This window comes from Pteropus alecto, unplaced genomic scaffold, assembly GCF_000325575.1.
Source record: "Pteropus alecto unplaced genomic scaffold, ASM32557v1 scaffold88, whole genome shotgun sequence".
Classification (NCBI taxonomy): Eukaryota; Metazoa; Chordata; class Mammalia; order Chiroptera; family Pteropodidae; genus Pteropus; species Pteropus alecto.
In genome coordinates, this window is record NW_006494611.1 from 6,105,305 (window position 1) to 6,124,476 (window position 19,172).

Here is a 19,172-nt window from a genome sequence, read left to right on the forward strand (position 1 = left end):
GTGGAGAGGAGTCTCACCGCCCCCTGGACCCTTGTCTCCTGCTTAATCCCTCCTCCCTTCCCTTCTTACCATGAGAGAGAAGTTTCCAAAAACCAAATAGATTATAGCTCTCATTTATTACAAATGCTCTATAGTCTTTAAGCAGTCATACTTTTAAAATATCAATGCATACGTAGTGCTATATTTCATTCCTTCTTCTTCCTATCCTTCCCTCCTGTCTGTCTTCCTCCTCCTCCTCCTTCTTCTCTCTCTCTCCATAAACACACACCATATGCATACATATATTTTGATATTGATGGCCACTCAATTTCTCAGATTATTCTTTCAAAGAATAATTTATTGGGATAATAGTCAACTTGTAGTTGTTAAGGATTCATGCATGTACCCACTCGGCAAATATTTTCTTAACCCTTCTTCATCTCTCAACTCTATGAGGCATTGAAGAGGTGTGTTGGGATAGAGTGATTAATCAGACATGTGTGGGCCCTCTAGGATCACAAGGAGCAGTAAGGCAAATGTCTCCTGTATTGTCAACAAGGTGCACTGTGAGCATGTTCTGAAAATGCTACAGAGGGTGAGGGGTGGGGAGGTGCCTTTGTCAGGGGGCAACTGGGGAAGCCTGTGTGGGGTTGTAGGTGACCTGGGCCTCAAAATAACCTGGGTTCTGATATGGAGAAATGGTGGAGAGGGAAGTCCTGCTACAGCAAATTCTAAGAGTCCAGAAAGCAAGAAGTTAAGGAGTAAATTCTTGGAGTCAAGGAAACTTGTCAGGCAGATTACTGGGTATGTAGCTTAGCAAAAGTGAGCCATCTAATGTGCGTAACTTCCAAAGCTGCTGTTTGCTGCAGTAATTTCAAAGAATGCAGTTACCAGAGCATTCTACAAGGGTGTATGGTTAACTGAGCTTGTCAAGTTGCTCTCCATTTCCTCATAGGACTTCCAAACCATCATTCTCTAAAACTCCAGCAGAGCTGCCGTAGAATTAATTGACCATTTATGTGAAGGTTTATTTCTAGACTCTCTATTCTGTTTCATTAGTTTGTTTATCTGCCCTTATGCTAGCACTATATTGTTTTGATTTGTGATGAGATTTGAAATCAGGAAGGGAGAGTCTTCCAACTTTGTCCCTCTTTTTCAAGATTGTTTTGGCTATTTGGGGGCCAATGGAAGTTTTTAATATGGCAGCTATGTATAAGATTACTTGGAAGGGGCTAGGTTAGTAAGAATGGAAACCATTTAGGCTGTTTCTTAATTCTAAATATGAGGTATCTAGGCATTAAGTATTGTGGTAGCAGTAGAGATGGAAATCAGTAAATAGATTTGAGAAATTTGCTATAATTTAATATAGCTTTCTGTGCTCTGTGTGGATGAGTGGAGCAAAAACAGAGAAAAGGGATTTTCTCCAGACCTTTGTGATTGGGAGAATTGTAATGAAATAAATAAAAATAGAGGATGCAAGATCAAGTAAGCAGGTCTGTCGATTAGGTTATCTAAATTCAGTTTTGAGCACAGAGCTAGAGGTTCAGGTGGAGACACCCAGCTGTCGATCAGAGCTGCAGTCATGGAATAAATGAGTGCTATGATTATTCTGGATCTTATGTTGCTTATAAGTGGTATATTCATTTAGAATTGCTTTTTAAATGTAATGCGTTTATGGTTACCATGGTGGCAAGAGCCAAATAGAGGGAAGTGATTGGGGACAGCAGCAAAGATGGAGATCTGGTTAAAGGTAATTTTATGAAGCTTCTGTGCCTTGCCTTACCTAAGAGTAAATAGAATGCTAGATGCTGTTGACATGTGTTTTGTTTTGAAGTGACTGTTATTACTAGGGTCTGAAATCCTTAGCCTTGATCTCTTGGAGCCTAATGTTCCTGTTCTCCAGCTGAGAGAGACTAATTCACCATCTTGTGTTGTAAACACTCACTCATTTTAACTGATTACACCTCCAATGATTCTCAAATCACTAAAATTACTAATTGCTATTCCTTACATATCAAAGAGTGAATCCTGAATAATTAACCCCAAATAAAATTAGATGAATTGGCCCTTTTAATTAGAGTCCCTGCTGCTGTTTGTTCTGAGCTTCCTTTTCTTACTGTTAAGAGACTTTTAGGATGATTTAAACTGTTTAAGACTTAAACAGCCAGTGACCTTTTAATACAATATAAATCCATGAAAGCAATATTTCAACTAGCAGGTGGTAAAGTAAAATTTTAGAGTAGGTACCTGTCAGCTCCAGTATTCCTTTGGGGGAAAAAAAAAATACATGCCAAAACACAACCACCTTGAAATGAAATGAATGTCTCTATTTGATTATTTTTAAAGCATTTGTGTATTCGCTAAGCCTCAGACTCGATGAAATGGCAGGGTTGAAAGAGAGTGAGTAATGGTTGGCATCATTTTATAAAAATAGCAACAAGAATTTCTCAGTGAGAAGAATTTGAAGTCATTCACCTATGAAAGAAGACCGGAAAAATCACAGAAAGCCCTGGTCTCATATGGCCATTCTCATCTTCAAGGAGTCTTTCGAGGAGGGGGAATGGGCTCGGCAGTGGGGAAAGGGGCCTTTATGGGATTTCATTGCTGCTGAACACCAAACAATTACTGGCCTATCCATGCTGCATTCAACCTGGATTTCGTTGAAGATATTTTATGTACTCCTGATCATCTATTCAAAATCTTCTAAATATGAAGAACCTCTTCTCTTCTTGATAATCATCTAAGGTTGTAGGGGCAGAATAAGTTTCCTCCTCATTCTCAAGAGGTCTCAATTTCCCACACTAAATCTGCCATGTACTGTGGTAAATGTGTCCTCAGCTATAAATTAGGAAATTTGGGATCACAGTGGGTTTGTTGGTGTAGTTCCACACTATTTGACTATTTCATTTGGCCACAATGGTCGAAAATTTCTCCACCTATAAAAAAAAGTTATCAGACTAGCTTGATGACTTTTTTTCCTTCAAATTAAAAAAATAATTTTTTACTTTTCATTCTGAAATAATTTCAGATTTTACACGCACATTAAAAATAGTTTAAAGAGTTCTCATTTAGCATTTATTCATTTTCCCAAATGTTCCCTTACACAATCACAGTGCAGTTACATAAACCAAGTAATTAATGATGACAAAATACTACTCACTAATATATAGACTTTATTCAGATTTTATCAACTGTCCTATTAATATCCCTTTTCTGGTCTAGTATTCTATCCTGAATTACAAGTTGCATTTAGTTGCCATGTCTCATTGGTCGCTTTTAATCTAGGGTCGTTCTTTAGTCTTACTTTGTTTTTCATGGAGGTCCATGACTCTTAACCAGGGCTACTCATCAGAATCATCTGGAAGCTTATTAAGCTGCTTGTGTGTCTGGATCCCAACCCCAGAGGTTCTGATTTAAGAATTCTAGAGTTGGGCCTGAGCATATGTAGTAGAAAACAGTGCTGGTGATACTCTGATGCATACTCTCGGTTAAATGCCAGATCTGCTTCAGCACTTCAAGCACTAACATTTTGAGATTTTTGTCCACACGACATCTCTCCTTCCTTTTCCTTTGTTTTCCTACTCCTCTTCCATTCCCATCTCTCCTTAATGGGAGAAGAGCTGACTCTCCAAAATTCTTGGGGGATTTAAAGGAATTTCTAAGATAATTTGAGGGATATATACATATGTGTGTGTGTGTGTGTGTGTGTATGTCTTTAGAACTAGTAGAGGAAAATATAGGAACACTTCTGACATCAGGATACAGAAATTTTCAAAAAGTAAAACCATTATATCCCAAAGTATTGGTACATACATATATATACTGTTAAAATCTGTCTACAGATCTTTTATTGCAGAAGAAATATCATGTACAGTACATATGATTACAATGTTTCTGGAGGCTGGGGTGCTCCCATATTCAGAGAGTGACTTAGTGATGAAGACTCAGTGCTTGTATTTTGAAGATATGCTCTAAGTAAGGTAATGCATAAGAACAACAATGACTACCACTGCCAAATTGGATGGCTAGCTTTAAGACTAATGTTATTAACTATTCAACTATAAGCGTCATGCAGGACCTGTTACCCAACGGGACTGTGATATATTGACCTTATGCTAATAATTAGAGGCAAAGTTGTCCATGGTAAAATACATATGTTCGTTCTTTCAGAGCTCAATTTAATTATGTAATAGAGATTTGTAATAATAATAATTTGTAATAATGATAATATAACCATTTATTCAGCATCTCCTATGTGCTCTATATGCTCTGTATAGAGATTAGGGAAACAGAATTTGCCCTCAAGGAGGTTATAGTCTAGTAGGAGAAGCCTGTCAGTATGCAGTTAAACTAACAAAGAGCAGAATATGTCCTCTAATAAAGCTAAACCATAAAGGAACAATATCTTGTTATTAAAATTGAGGATGGTTCACTCTATCCAGATTTAGCATGGTGAACTAAGTTAAATGAGCAACTTAAAGTCTTCTTATTGTGCATCCCCTCTCCCTCAAGCTTTATTACCATCTTTGGAGGGAAGGTAAGCTCTGGTCTCAATGGCCACCACAGGGTGATGTCCCATCTCTAAGGAAAAGGGATATTTTTTGGAGTAGTAGTCTCTCAGCACATTGATTTTTGTTTGCCAGTTTCTTTTTTCAGTGATAAATTAAGAATTTTTTTTGTTGTTGGTTTCCATGGACTATTGCCTGATTTTCTGTCAACAACATAGATTTTTCATTTTAATTTCATTTTTAAATAGAGAATTTCACTTTTTGGTAGTGGGGCTGGAGATACCTCAATAGCTGATAGAAGATTGATGCTTAGGCTTAACTCACTGCCATATTCATTTTTAATTCCCATTTTTGATATTCAAAATATATGGTGTGGTTTGTTGTTTGGGTAGCAATTACTATGTTTTTGTAAGACAATTGAGACTGGTGGATTAAAAAATGCTATTTGGTTCTAGTATATTTGCAGAAACAGACTCTCTTCCTAATTTCATATTATTTAAAAATTATTCAATGCTTTTGACTACAAAATTGAATTTATTTTTTTCAACAAATGGGAACCACTATGTGATAGAGAAATAGAGTATGGTTAGATGTGATGCACTAGGTCTTTCACCTCGATGCAGACTATTTACTTGTGATTAAATATGAGGACTATTGAACTCAGTGAAAACCCAGAGGTTCTGTATTAACTAAATGTAGAGTGAAACTGTCCTTTGGAAAATCAGGGAGACTTCATCTACTTTAGGATAATATTTCTTCTTGCCTTTAATTATAGAATCTCAAAGATCATTTCAAACTAAATTATTTAGAAAGAAAATGAAGATGTTACATTTTGGCGTGGGTAAATATAGTGGTGCATTAAAATTAAACACTGGGTTTCAGTAGTTTCTGCAATTCATTTCAAATTCTCTTTCTTTTAATTTTTTTTTTAAAATCTATACCTGTAATTCACACTTATTGTATAATGATTAAACTAAAAGGAGTAACAAAAAAACTTCTTGTCATCCCAAGAGCTATCTATAGACAACTGTTGTTAACATACAGGTTTATACAAAAAAAAAAAAAAAGACCATGTTATAAATGGTATTCAGTAGCTTGATAATATATTAGGAGCAGTGTTTCATATTCTTGTCTCAGTTACTCCATGACCCACTCTGTCACTAGACTTAAGTCTTTGTTCAAATACCACCTTTGTGAGGCATTTCCAAACTTTCTCTTTAAAATCGCAATATTCCATCACCACCCTTGTAGTTTCTTCCTCCTTCCTTTCCCTATATTTCTATGTAGTACTTATCATTTTTTGATATTATGTTTTATTTAATTGATTTTTAAGTATTCTTCTCTTCCTGATAGAGTATAAATTCCATGAAAGCAGTACTTTTTGTTATGTCTGTTTGTCTCTCTGTTTGATTTTCCCTTTATTGTCTAGAATAACACCTGACACATAGAAAGCACTCAATCAGTGAATAAACAGATGTCACATTGAGATCAACAGCATCATTTTGATGGCTACACAGTTTTCTAGTGTGTGACTGACTGCAGTAGATTTTTTTATCAATGCTTTATTGATGGACATTCTGATTATTTTTTATTATATTTTATAATGATGAAGATTCTCTAACATACTTCTCTATGTACTTCTTTAGTAGGATAATTTATTAACACTGGTATTGCTGAATCAAAGTGTATAAATATTTTTAAGGCTTTTGATACTATTTATACATTAATAGATATGAGTGTTGATTTTCCTGTACCATCATCTTAGTCCTTCCATTTAAATGCCATTACTAAGTACTATTAGAGTCGACAATTTGTCTTGTAGTTAAGTAGCAGAAAATAAAAGGGAAGAAAATCACAAAGCTTAATTTTTTAATGTATAATTATGTATAATAAAATCCTCAGTTCCAAAAATGTCTAGTGTGAGAACTGAAGAGTCAAAATTATTGGTCAAGGTCATGTATCTTCTCATTTACAGATGATGTGTCATTTAAGGGAGGATGTGTTGTTTCTCATTTTATGACAATGAGGATAGGGAATCAGGAATACCCAGCCTTGCCCTGATAATTATCACCAGAGAGTGCTCAAAAGGGTGCACATTCAAGGAACAGGAGCAAAATGAGAATCCAGGAACTACTTTATTAATAATGTTTAATCTCTTTGCAGCACGAGGTCTGTGGTAACACTAAGATGGTGTGCAGGCTTTGGCACTAGGAATAAGCATGTATTTTCTCTAATAGGAAAAGCATGTTGAGTAAGTCAGGGCAAGTTCTTTCATATTTTTAGTTATAACCAACGGATAGTAAGTAGTTTGAGATGATTGAGAGGTGATACATTAAATGGGACTTACTCTCAGTGGTTTCTTGACCTATGTCATATCCTAGTATTTCCCGGTGGTTTTTAAAACCTTATTCAATTTAACATTTGCAGATGGCACATTTCTAGGTAATGAAAATTTCTCTTGTGTGCATGTGTTATTTTAAAGTTGTGAATGGATAAAATAATGACAGGTTAGAAACTGGTGTAATGAAAAGTAAGTTTCTCTTCCACTCTTGTTTCCCAGTTGGAAATTCACCTTTTTAGAGGCAACTTGCTGTTAAAAATTTCTTGGGAATCTATTTAAAAGATAAAATACTTCATGATGACACAGGAATACATGTATATATGGCATCGTATTATTAATAATGTTATACATGCTGTTCTAAACCTTGAATATTTCATTTTAAAAATATTTCATTTCATTCAGTGTGCTTTTTGGTGTAGTTTTCTTGGCATGTGTGTTTTAATGCAAACCGAAGATGGAGTTGAGGGTGAAATTGTAAAGAAAGTCTTCAATTGCTTAGTTTTATAATAAAGAGCTTCTAATCTATAAGGAGAATGCCATAACTGTGACGTAACTCAGCCACCTTATGAAGATTGTCTGTCTTGTTGTATTTGTTTCATCTTCTCACTTGCTCTTTTTACTCAACTTTATTAAGAAAGCTTCATCTTCTTAGGTTTGGTCTCTGCTACCAAGTGGGCAGGGCAGGTTTAGACTCAGCTGCCCTCTATGCATAAGTTCAACCCACAGTTTGAACAGATCACTTACATGTAATTTAGCTTAGTGATGTTCGAACTGTGGGTTGAGACCCACTTATGGGTCACACTCACTTTAGTGTGTCACAACTGACACTTTTAAAATAAATAAATATAATGGACATTTTCAATGTGCTTTTACATATAGTATGGTTTCATGAAACCCTTGTTTCAGATATACATGTATTTATGTATGTCTAGATAGTAATATTGCATCATGATATTAAAAGTTATTTCTTTACTCTGTGCTGTGATTAAAAAAAGTTCAATGTCATTGTTTCAACTACTTAGATCTGCAAAGTGACACCATGAAGTAAATGTTGTTATCCTCCTTTAAATAGCTAAGGAAAGTCGAACTTGAGATGATGGCGATGCCTTTTCCGAAGTAAAGGGTAGAGCTGGGGTTTGTGTTTTAAGTTTATGGACTTGAAATTTTATACTGTTTTCTTTTGAACATATTTCTTTTCTCTGTTAGTTATTATTAATGGAAGTGAATAACTGCTTTTATTTGAAGCTTATGATTTGCTCACCATAATTAATTTTTTTACCTTTGTGTATATTGTATGTTCCAGCCCAATCTCTTGTGTACTCATCATTTAAATTCTTAATTTGAGGAGCCCCTAAGTGATTTTATTTATACCAAGCTTAAAGTTTAGATTTTCCTTAAACAACCCAAAATTCTCCATATAAGAAAATTGGAGAACCAGCAGCTGCCAGCTGGAAGAGCCCTGGAGTCAGGCTCCTCCATGTCAAGTCCACGTCAGCATCATCTGGGAACGTGTTAGAAATGCAGACCCTCATGCCTAACCCCAGACCTCCTGAATCAGAGTTTGCATTTTATCTCCCTACCTTTGTGTTTTGATCATTGATGTTTGAAAAACATCTAAGGCATCAGGTCATTTTTTTTTTTTTAAGCATCAATTGAGTGATATTTATTTATTTATTTCATTATTCAACCTATGTTTATGGAGAGTGTACCATAGTCCAAACCTGATGCTAGGTGGTGAGGATAGAATGATAAATTATAAGTGGACTCTCCTTATTAGAAGCTTTAGTTCCAACTAAGAGAGAGTGACCATAAGCACATAAATGCAATCAAGTTAGAGATGCTATGATAAAATTGTATATGAGGCGCAAAGGGGGCTGCTAACTAAATCTCCGTTTATGTGTTTAGGTTTACATGGATATTTAGATGAAGAAGAAAGATAATCTTTCTCTTTCTTTCTTTCTTTCTTTCTTTTACTATAGTAAATGAACTGAGACTTCACTTGATGATCTGAGTTTAATGACTTTTGTTTTTCCACGACAATCACTCATAACCAGTAATTTATCATCTTTGCTGATAAATTCTTGTAATTTTTTTTTTTTTTATTCTGATAGGGGCCTTTATATTACGAAGGCATAAGCAAGCTCTGCATTTAGGTGCCTTTTATATATGCTCAACACATGTTACTAGGGTAACTACAGTGGGTGATAACTCAGCTACTACCAGGTAACCACATTGCTTCTCAATGTCACTGCCTTTTTACCTCTGGACTAGAAAAGGTAGCTTGAAAAACATTCACAGCTGGGTTCTTAGGGTTTTTCTTCGCTCTCTTATCAGGTTAATGGTATGCATAGCAGGCTATTTTCTGAAGTAAATTGGCATAAAGTATTTTTTGAGAATCAGGGATATAATACTTTATTTGCTTAACTCGCTCTTTAACCACCTCATGGCGCTACCTCTGGCACAAGCAAAAACCTTTGAATATTGGCTGAATGATTTGGGATGATATGGAACAAATTAAGTGAGATCCTTTCTAGCTTCTTGCCAGAGCAGAAGGTGGATACATTTCCAGCTCTGTATTTAACTACCTGTGTAACTTTGAGTAGACCATTTTACCTGGTAATTAAGGAATAAATATATTTTCCATCTGGTAAGCTTTGGCTGGTGAGAAAAAAGGTAAGGAAGGAATCAGGTTTGTCAGCATCTCTTTGACTACTCCATTTCTTGTTAAATCAAATGTTTCTATCTTAGATTTTATGTATCACTGCACTATACCAATTGCCTGATGGTGTGTTATTTTGGGGGGCTGCCTGCTTGAGTTATCCAATGTCCCTGTGTTTTACAGGGTCTGGGAGTTCCATTTGGATATCTCTGGCAAGCAGAAAGGACTGGGGCTGCACTAATGTGAAGGTCAACAGCTTAGCATTGGTAGTTGAAAGGTTTTGCAACTGATTCTGTTCAGCTGCTCTTACTCTAAGAGGGTCACCACCTAAGCACTTAAGCCAGATGTTCTTTGATTGTTTTAAAAAATGCAATGGAAAGTACCCCCCACCCCTCGCCGGCCCCTGCCGCCCCGACACACATCGTTCTTTCTATTTTGCTTTCTTCTTTAAACATGGAAATTTTGCCTTCTCACCTAAATTGAATTTATTCTTACTGAAACTTAGAACCATTTTCCTTTGTTTACTTGCCTGTTAAATGGTGAGCTATAAGTCAGAATTCTCATGGTAGTTCTTAGTTTGATTTAAGATGGTTATTAAGAGGTTTCCATCCCATCTATTTCAACTAGTTGGGATGCAGTTGGTGTAGTGCTTCCCTCCAAAGGATCCATTGTCTGTATTCTATCCCTTCATTGCGTGTATATCTGTTTTTGAAACATTCCACCTCATTTTAAAATGCGAGATCCACTCTGAAGAATACAATAAGAAGTCTCTGACAGTTGAGCCTGAAGAACTGAAAACTTTAGTCTAAGTTAATAACTGATCTAAATTAAGCAGATGATTATAGTGAGGTTATCACTAGGGCTTTTAAAAATCTGCCTAATCTTATCTAGAATAAAGTCTACAGTCATGTTGTCTTTTTTTTTCTTTTTAAACATATATTCCATTTTTCTTTTCTGATCCTTTTCTCTCTCTCAGGAGTGTCATCAGCTTTTGCCTCAGTATGTTTAATTACTATAACAGAAATATTGTCAAGAAGGTTCTAGTTGGAAGGGACCTCAAAGACAGGTAGTTGTACTTTCTAGTGTGTAGACTAATTTGCTGTGAGAATTTGGACTGTCCATCTGTTTTTTGTGGGCCTCTGTTTCTACCTTTATAAGATTTCATTTAGTTCTGATACTGTTTAATTTTCTGACAATTCTCCATGGCGTAATAGAATCTGATAAATTAGAAGATGCTCAGAAATCTTTTAAATTGTGTGTGAAGAACACATAGGTTTAGATAAAACATTCAAACCTGAAAGATAGGCTGTGAACTAGAATTTAGTAGTCAAGTTTCCATCAACAGTAACCTTACTTTGCTGATCACTTAAGACCTCATTGTGTGAATTCTTCTCATACATTATGACTTTTAAAAGCAGAAAAGAACTTAGTGACGATTCTTTCTATTTAATAAATGTTAAATATTTTTAGTGCTGTCTTTGGCCAGATAAAGGCCTGATGAATTTCTCAATCTTGGCTGCACTTTAGAATCATCTGGATTTTAAAGGAATACTGGCATCTGACTCTTCCTCCCCACTCCCTTTCCCCTATCCTCAAGACCCTAATTGAATTGATGTGAGATGGCATTTTGGCATTAAAATTTTTAGATAAGCTCTTTTGGTGACTCTAGTTTGTAGCTAATGTTTGGTACTACTGGGTGGAGTTAATAAAGGTATATGAGACTTATAACCCTAATAAGGATATGGATAAAGTATGTCTTCAGATGTGTACAGTCAGAAGGGTAAGAGAAGTAGAAATGTTTCTATATGACATAAGTCATTGAACCTTACGAACTCCCTGGGGTCTAAGGTAGGAATAATAATGCGGTACTTTGCTTAATGCAGTGTTTCTCAAAGTGTGGTTCCCGAGACCAATAGCATTAGCATCTCCTGGGAATTTATTAGAAATGCAAATTATTGGGCCCTACCCTAGACCTACTGAATTGTAAATTCTGGGAGTTGGACTCAGCAGTCTATGTTTGAACAAGACCTTCCAGAGATCCCGATGAACTCTAAAGATTGAGAGCCATCAGCATAGAGAGTTGTGTAGGAATAGAAAGTAGTGTATGAAAATCTTAGCACAGTGCCCGGGGCATAGTGAGAGTCCAAAAGGCAGAGTACTGTAAAGATAGTGTGTGTGACTGCTTGGTAGTCTGAATATGGCTGGGAGGTAGACTTGACAGCTGTTAGCTACTCTTCCAACTCTAAGACTGTTATTTATTAGGCAAATGGAGCCTAAGTGAATCATCTCAAAGGATATCAGACCAACGAGTCCAACTCATCATCCTTCCACAGTGCAGTTTAGACTTTTTTTTTTTTTTTCTGAAGCCTTAAGTTGTGTTGCTTTGGTACTATCCAAAAGCAACTCATTGAGTGATAGAGACTGCTACCTTACTACGTATGCTCTAAGTATGGAACTGCTGAAATGGCGAGTAAAAGCTACTTATGCATAAATAAAGAACATTTTCCCAACACATCTAAAATATGTTTAAAAGAAAAAGAATTTTGTTTTTAAATGGAAGGTTTTTTTTTTTCCTAGTAGAATTTCCTAATAGAAATGCAGAGTATTTTAGAAGATTCTATACCAAGAACCCAAAGATATAAGTCTACACCTCACATCTTAAGAGATTAAGCACATTCTTCCAACAAGTCTAACTTCAGTGTGCTGTTCATGTTGGTCAGTGATGTTGGGGTATCTTAGTTGGGGTATCTTTACCTCCTGCTTGTATTGCATACAGATTTCCAAATCGGATGTATCTTAATTTCAGTTTCCTCTAATCTATTCTACATGTACTTTTAGATTAGTCTTTAGTAAATCATATTGCAACCAAATGTTACCTTCTCAGAAATCTTTGATGGATCCCCACTGCATGCATGGTAAAATTCAAACCCTTTGCTAGATGTGCAATACACTTAAAAGCTTATTTTGTCACAGCTCTAATTTTTATAACCTACTTGTATTATTTTACATTCCTATATTTATGTTATATTGTAACTTGCTCTTTATTCTCCAGGCCCTGAATTTTTTGACCTCTATGTCTTTACTCCACTGTCTTTCTGCCTAGAGTGGACTTGCTTTGTACATCATAATATTCAGAGGCAATTTAAATGCTCAGTAAAGCCTTCCTTGTTTCTCTACCCAGACATAAGCTTTGCTTCATTTTAACTTCCAGAAGAGTTTGTTTGCACATGTTAATAAATTGCATCGTGTATTATTCTTACTAGTGTATACATTTTTTTCCTCTTTTAGGTGACTGAAAATTTATTGAGGTTACGGACCAAGTCTTAGACACTTCAGTAATTCACCAACTCAAGCAACTTCCCCATCCTGGCTAAATGTACACGACCTCTGTAGACTAGCTTTTATGTCACTTCTAAATATCGAATCTGATCCTCATTCTTCTGAAAGTTAAGACTACTAATTAAAGTGAAAAGAACTAAGATAGGGAATAATTGTCATACAAAGCAAGAAATTATGTGTCAATGCCAATTACAAAGCAGTAAAATGCCAGCAAATATTTGTTTTTAAGAGTATTATAAAATTGCATCCATATTAACTTCATGTGTGTGTTTTCTTTCCTTAGGTGATTTTCTTCCACCCCCACCCCCACCTCTAGATGATGCCGGCGCTCTTCCATCTGGCTCTGGGAACTTCCCTCCTCCACCACCCCTTGATGAAGGTGCTTTCAGGGCACAGGTAAGATCTGTGGTTGAAGTCATGTTTATAAGCTATGCTAGGAAGCTCATGAATTCAGTGATTGTTTCTGTAGCGGATAAACATTTATCCAGAGCCTACAGAGAGCTTTGCAACTCACAAAGAGCTAAGGCCCTTTAATGCAGAATGCCCGACTCAAGCTTCTCAGAGTTCTGGCAGCTTGCATGCCGAAGCCTTGGAAATCCTTTTACCTACTAATGTTATTTCGAAACTGAAAGCCATTTTTTAGGAATGCCACTTGAGAAGTTCACATTTTCTTGTTATCCTGGGGATACACAACCATGCTTTTTCTTTGCCTTTTTTCCCTATCCACAAACGTTGCATTCTGCCTTAAGTAAGGCTGGTATTTTAAGGCTCTGGTTGATCACTGTGTCCTAATTGGTCAGCAACATCTTTCTAGCAAAAGCAGCAGCAAACATCCTTAGGGTTTTCTCTTTGAGTGAGATTGAGGATGCACATTGTAGCATGTATTGATTATATACAACTCTGTGCTCCAGAGAGTGTGGATTGCAAAATAACTCAGGGCTGGAGTGAGAAGCCGCATTAGGAGGAGTTCTCAGCCTGTGATCATGTAGGGGCGCTGGTGACCAGCTGCCACCATTTAGGTAGCTAAATGTCATTCACGTCAGGAAGGAAATATTAATAAAGTCAAAGAATTATTGTTATTTTTTTAAGGGTGATGATGTTACTCTAGATAGGTGGAAGAAAAAAAAAAAAACAGTCCTTAGAGTTTTAGAGAAACATTGAAAATATTTGTGGATGAAGTGAAACGGAGTCTGCTATTTGCTTCAAAATAATAAGAGTAGGGAGTTACTGTGTGAGAATATAGGTGAAAAAATTAGTTGATTGTTGGGTGCTTGGAGGTTTATTCTATTATTTGGTCTACTTTTAAATGTTTAAAAATCCTCTTAATGTTTTAAAAAGGAAAAGCCGTAAGAAATAACCACTTAAATAGTTTAAGTTTCTTTTCTGGTCTTTCTCCTAAATTTTGGGTTGGGGGAGATTCAAGAAGAAATGATTCATTCATTCAACAAATATTCTGTGCTCCTGTGTACGCACCTTGATAGCACTAGGAATTCTACAGTGTTCTGCCTTCATAACACTTCTGTCTATGTAAACAAAATATATACATTACAAAGTACATTAGAATGGGATCAGTGCTACAGGTCGAGGAGAGGGTAAGAGATACAGCCTACTGAGGACGGGCATGGTCAGGAAGGCCTCGCTGGGAAGGTGACGCCTGACCAAAGACTTGGAGGAGGAAAGGGGAAATGAGCCATGTGGATTTTGGGGGGAATGTATTTTTATGTAGTTATAATTAGTAAGCTCTAATTTCGTTTGAGGCTAGATCTTTTAAAGGCTATTAAAATTTTCTGTCTCAGATACATATGTCACAAACTCTCTACATTTTATCTTGCTGTACGCTAGTAAAAACAGATCAGATGCCAGTAATGAGCAAGAGTCTTACAAAGTTTATATTTATTTTATGCAACAGAGAGATCCCTTGGAAAAGAAAAATAAGATGATCGATTTCTCTTATTTTTAATAATTTTCTTTATTAAAATGAAAAAAAAGTAAAGTTTTTCTTTTATTTACTTTTATTCTTATTTTGTTGAGGATGATTCTTCGCATATTGTTGAATTTACACAATTAAAGACTTCACTTAGTCTCTTTTCCTTGCTGGATCATTATGGAAACTATTTTGTTGCTTTTAAAATCTTTATTTTTAAAAAGTGTGTTTGACTGTTACAGAAGACTTGTGTTTGAAAATTAGCTTATTCTAGTTATGTGATTTTTGAGCCAGTCACACTAAGTCCCAGTTTCCTCATAATTAAAAATAAGGTAACTGTATCTATCTCTAATAATTAAATGAAATATAGATGGATTTGAAATTGCTAAACTATGATGTCTATACAGCTATTTTGATGTTATATGTATTACTATATAAAAATAAGAACAACAAGAATAATGATAAGGCTTGGTCAAAGGATATCATTAAGAAAAATTCAAACACGAGGTTTTCTAAAATTACAGAAGATCTTTTTCTGTATGGACCTTGTCTTGATAACTATTCTGAAACCACGACTTTGTTTTTGAAAAGGAAGGAAATAAACAAAAAGCCTGTTGCCATGTTGGCTTATGTTCTCTGCAAAACAGAAGGAAGAAGGATAAAAAATAAAATATAGTTTGCCAAATGGAAAAGGATAATCTGGTAGGGAGAGGCATGTGATTCTTGAATATATATGGAAGACGGTTGGCGAGTTCAAAAGAAAACAGGCATGCTCTTGCCATGTGCAGTGGTGACAAATGATGTGATAGTGACCTAGCTCACACTGGTCACACTGGCACCACCTTTAGATATGAGCTATAATATAGTCCAAAGTAATATAATCACCGGAGAAAATTTTGCACTTTTTCCTCTCAGCCATGGTGAAACCTGCTGTTGCCAAGTCCAAATTATAACTGGTAAATGTGTTTTTATGTAGAAGTCTGTTTATGTTTCCAGTCAAGTTTTCAGGGCAGAGCCAAAAGAACGTCTACTAAGTGTGACTATAAGAATTATAAGATTTTCAGAGCTGGAAGGGCCCTTAGAGATCATTTAGACCAACCCCGGCGCCAGGCATCTCATTACGACCCTTTCAAGTCCTTGCTAAAATGAATTAATTTCCTCTCTTTACAAATGGGGAAACTGAGGCCCAAGAAAGTGTAGATCGTACAGTTTCTGACTGAGCTCTCCTGGATGTGAGAAATGTTACTTGACTCTTGGATTTGTCCTTCTTCTCACTGTACCAGATGGCCTGTGCACATGGTTTTACTTTAGTCCTGTATCGGCCTGTAAGGCTCTGAGGTTCAGATGAGGGATTACTGCTGAAGTTTTGCTTGACTCACTGAACATTTGATATATACTGTAAACTTATTTTTTTTCTTTGCAAAAGGCAAAAAAAAAAAAAAAATCAGTGTCAAGAATTCTTGTTTTGAGAATTCTCATTTTTATGCGAAAAGATGACTCTTGGAAAACAATTTGAGATATTTTCTTTTCCATCAAGATCAGTTTGACCTCAGTACCTGTGAGGTTTGGAGTGACCATTTAGCAGTCATTTCATTCATTTGTTCTTAACTCATTCATTATAAATTCAATACCTTCTCTAACTCATGCCTGTATGCTTGATATTATAGCCTTTGAATTTGGCATTGTGGGTTTAGTGCTCTGAGTCTCAATCTTGGGACTGTTAGCTTTGTTCTCAGCTGATGTTCTCAACTTCTTCCTATTTCAGCCACTATGGACAGGTATATGGCATTGTTTAGAGTAGTTTAAAAGTGGGGAGAATGTGTCATTGAAATTCAGGTTTTCAAGGGTGTTAGAGATCATAACTTCAGTTCCTTTCTGTTGTTTGAATCTACTAATTTTTTTTTTCAATTTAATAAAATGTGAATGACAATTAAAGGTAAGGCAATACTGAAAGATAAGAAGATGGATCATCTACAACCTCTGAATCAAGTTTAGGAGCTGCATGTATACATAGCTTTTAAATTAAGACGTTTCATGGTAAATTATGCCTTGGTCATTGTGCTTTGATCAGAAGCACAGTCTCAGTCCTGTGTTGTGTTAGAGGGTCAGGGATATTAATTAACTATGGCTAGAGATATGTAGGAAAGGTTCTTGGAAACTATTTCAATTGAACTGAACTTTGGTGGCTGGGTGGAACCTTCATTTTCAGATGGGGGGATGGATTTTTTAGCAATGAAGTAAAAAGAATAAGAATACAGAGGAAGAGAAGCACAAAGTAAGTGTGATAAACCTGCATTTCTGGCTGCAGAATTTGCTCTTCATCCTGAAATTATTGATAATTTATTGTAGGTGTCCGTTACTATTTTAAATATAAAGATGACATCCCCAGATCTGTTGCTGGATATCAAATGGTGCCTTTAATGCAACATAGGGCAAAATATGTTGCACTTGTGGGAAACCCCATGCAGACAGCTCTGATTGTCTGCTAGACTTCCTTGAACTCCTCAGTGACTGATACCTGATGATTTTGAATTCAGGTGCCCGATATTCAACTTCCTCTTTTTACAACATCTTTGCTTGACTTTTTTTTATGACCTCCAGTTGACAACTTTTAACTCTGCCTCTCTCATTGTGACTCAGTCCTGTGGCTTGCTTTCTACATACGTGCTATCCAGTGGTTTTACACTTTCAGTTGTGTCTCCTCATCTATTCATCCAGGCAGGATGGCCACATTTGCTTCTATAATTCCAGTTCCTCCACCTCAGAAAACAGACTGTTTTGTCCATCTCTGTTCACTCCAAATGTTAAATTTTTTTCTCTTATCGAACTGAAATGTGTTCCTTTATAATCGTCTCACACTGATTTTCTTTCTACTGTCTTAGAAAATGACACACATTCAAGGGAACTGTCACACCAGGAGAGACATAGATGATGTCTGCCCCAAGAAGTTGATCAGTAAAGCTACTGAAAGAGGTGACTCTTCTGAGGAGAGAGTGAGAGCAGAGTAATGTGAGCTGAACATTGAATTTAGGGAAATGCCCAGAGTTAGTTGACAAGAAAAGAAAGAAGAGAAACTTCTGAAATCATTTGTGGTCCTACTTACAGTCAGTCTTCAAAAAGTTGTACCAACTCATTTCTGTTCTTGTGAAAATGATTTCAAAGCTCATATATGTGTAGTAAGATCAATGGTATATTATAGTCATTTATCCACTTACCCATTTTATGTATTTTACTTATCGATGATAACTTAAAAATCTACTGAAGTTTAAGTAGAACTGGCACTGGAATATGTGTCTTGTGACCTTTAGTCTATTACTATCCTGGTTACACATGTTTAATGATAGAATTTTACTTTTAGACACGGAGAACTCAGGCCCACAGCCATGGCCACGTTCGTCCATGAACTCATAGAAATCAGTGGCAGGACTTACTTTACTCGGTATGGACATACTCTATTACAGAGGTCATCCATTCTGCTCCTGGTCGTGGGGTGAGGAAGGAGGAGGTGAGATAAAATAGGAGCAGATCCAGGTAATAAAGGCTAAGAGCAGGTATAGTGTGTAATATTGCCAGAGCAAAACCAAAATGGTCAGTAAAAGCTTGATTCCACTCTAAAGTGCTCGTCCCTTCTGTGCAGTGAGAATACAAGAATATCTTGGTCCGTGAAAACATACCAGAACAGTGATTGAGATGCTTCTTTCTTCCTGGCCCTCTGCCTCGTTCCTTTAGGCCTTGGGTTAGCAAGCCATAGTTACCTTGTAGGGTTGTTTGTGACTCTGGCAACAGCAGTAGCAGCAGCAGCTTGCTTTGCGATTATCTCCTCCTTTTATGGTCCACATATGTAGGTCAGTGTTTGTTTAGCAGAGCTAGTGGGTTCTTAGGCATGCCGCTGGTTCTGGTCAATGTGACTTTCTAGCGGCGAATGTCAAAGTTTTCCTGTTTGTCTTTCACTCTGAATCATCGTCTGATTGGGTATTCAGTTGAGAAGAGAGAGGTATTTTTGGTGTCTAGACTTATAAAAACTTCTTTGAAAGTGGAGACCAAGAGCCCACAGGGACTATTACAATGTTTCATTTAGCCACTTGCACCTTTTTCATGGAATGCCATAGTTTCTCTTCCTCATTAAAAAAATAAATAAATAAATTATTTAAAGAGATAAACTTTTTCTCTGGGATTGATAGTAGAGTATGTGCACATACAGACCCACTCACCCTTATCAACTCAATTATCATTGATAACGGCTACCTTGAAATAATCTAGGACACGTGCATGCTCTCTGCAGTGAAAAAAAAGTTATTCTGCTCTATGTAGGGATTACTAATAAGGTTAGCTTTGCCTTAGCTCTGGAGTTCTTTTATAGGGAGTAGTTTATGATATTTGTGTATTTTAGAAAATTTCCTTTGCCCAAAGTTAAGTGAAACT

At 36.2% G+C, this 19,172-nt stretch overlaps 1 protein-coding gene across 25 annotated transcripts in view; it reads left to right on the top strand.

Annotated features, from left to right (window-relative positions):
- The window catches only part of LPP (LIM domain containing preferred translocation partner in lipoma), a 613,522-nt gene that overhangs the window by 255,913 nt on the left and 338,437 nt on the right, over positions 1–19,172 (top strand). For all 25 annotated transcript variants that reach the window (XM_025042205.1, XM_025042204.1, XM_015599903.2 and 22 more), the window contains one exon: positions 13,110–13,222. In XM_025042205.1, coding sequence (XP_024897973.1) covers positions 13,110–13,222 — 113 coding nt within the window. The remainder of the gene's footprint in view (positions 1–13,109; positions 13,223–19,172) is intronic.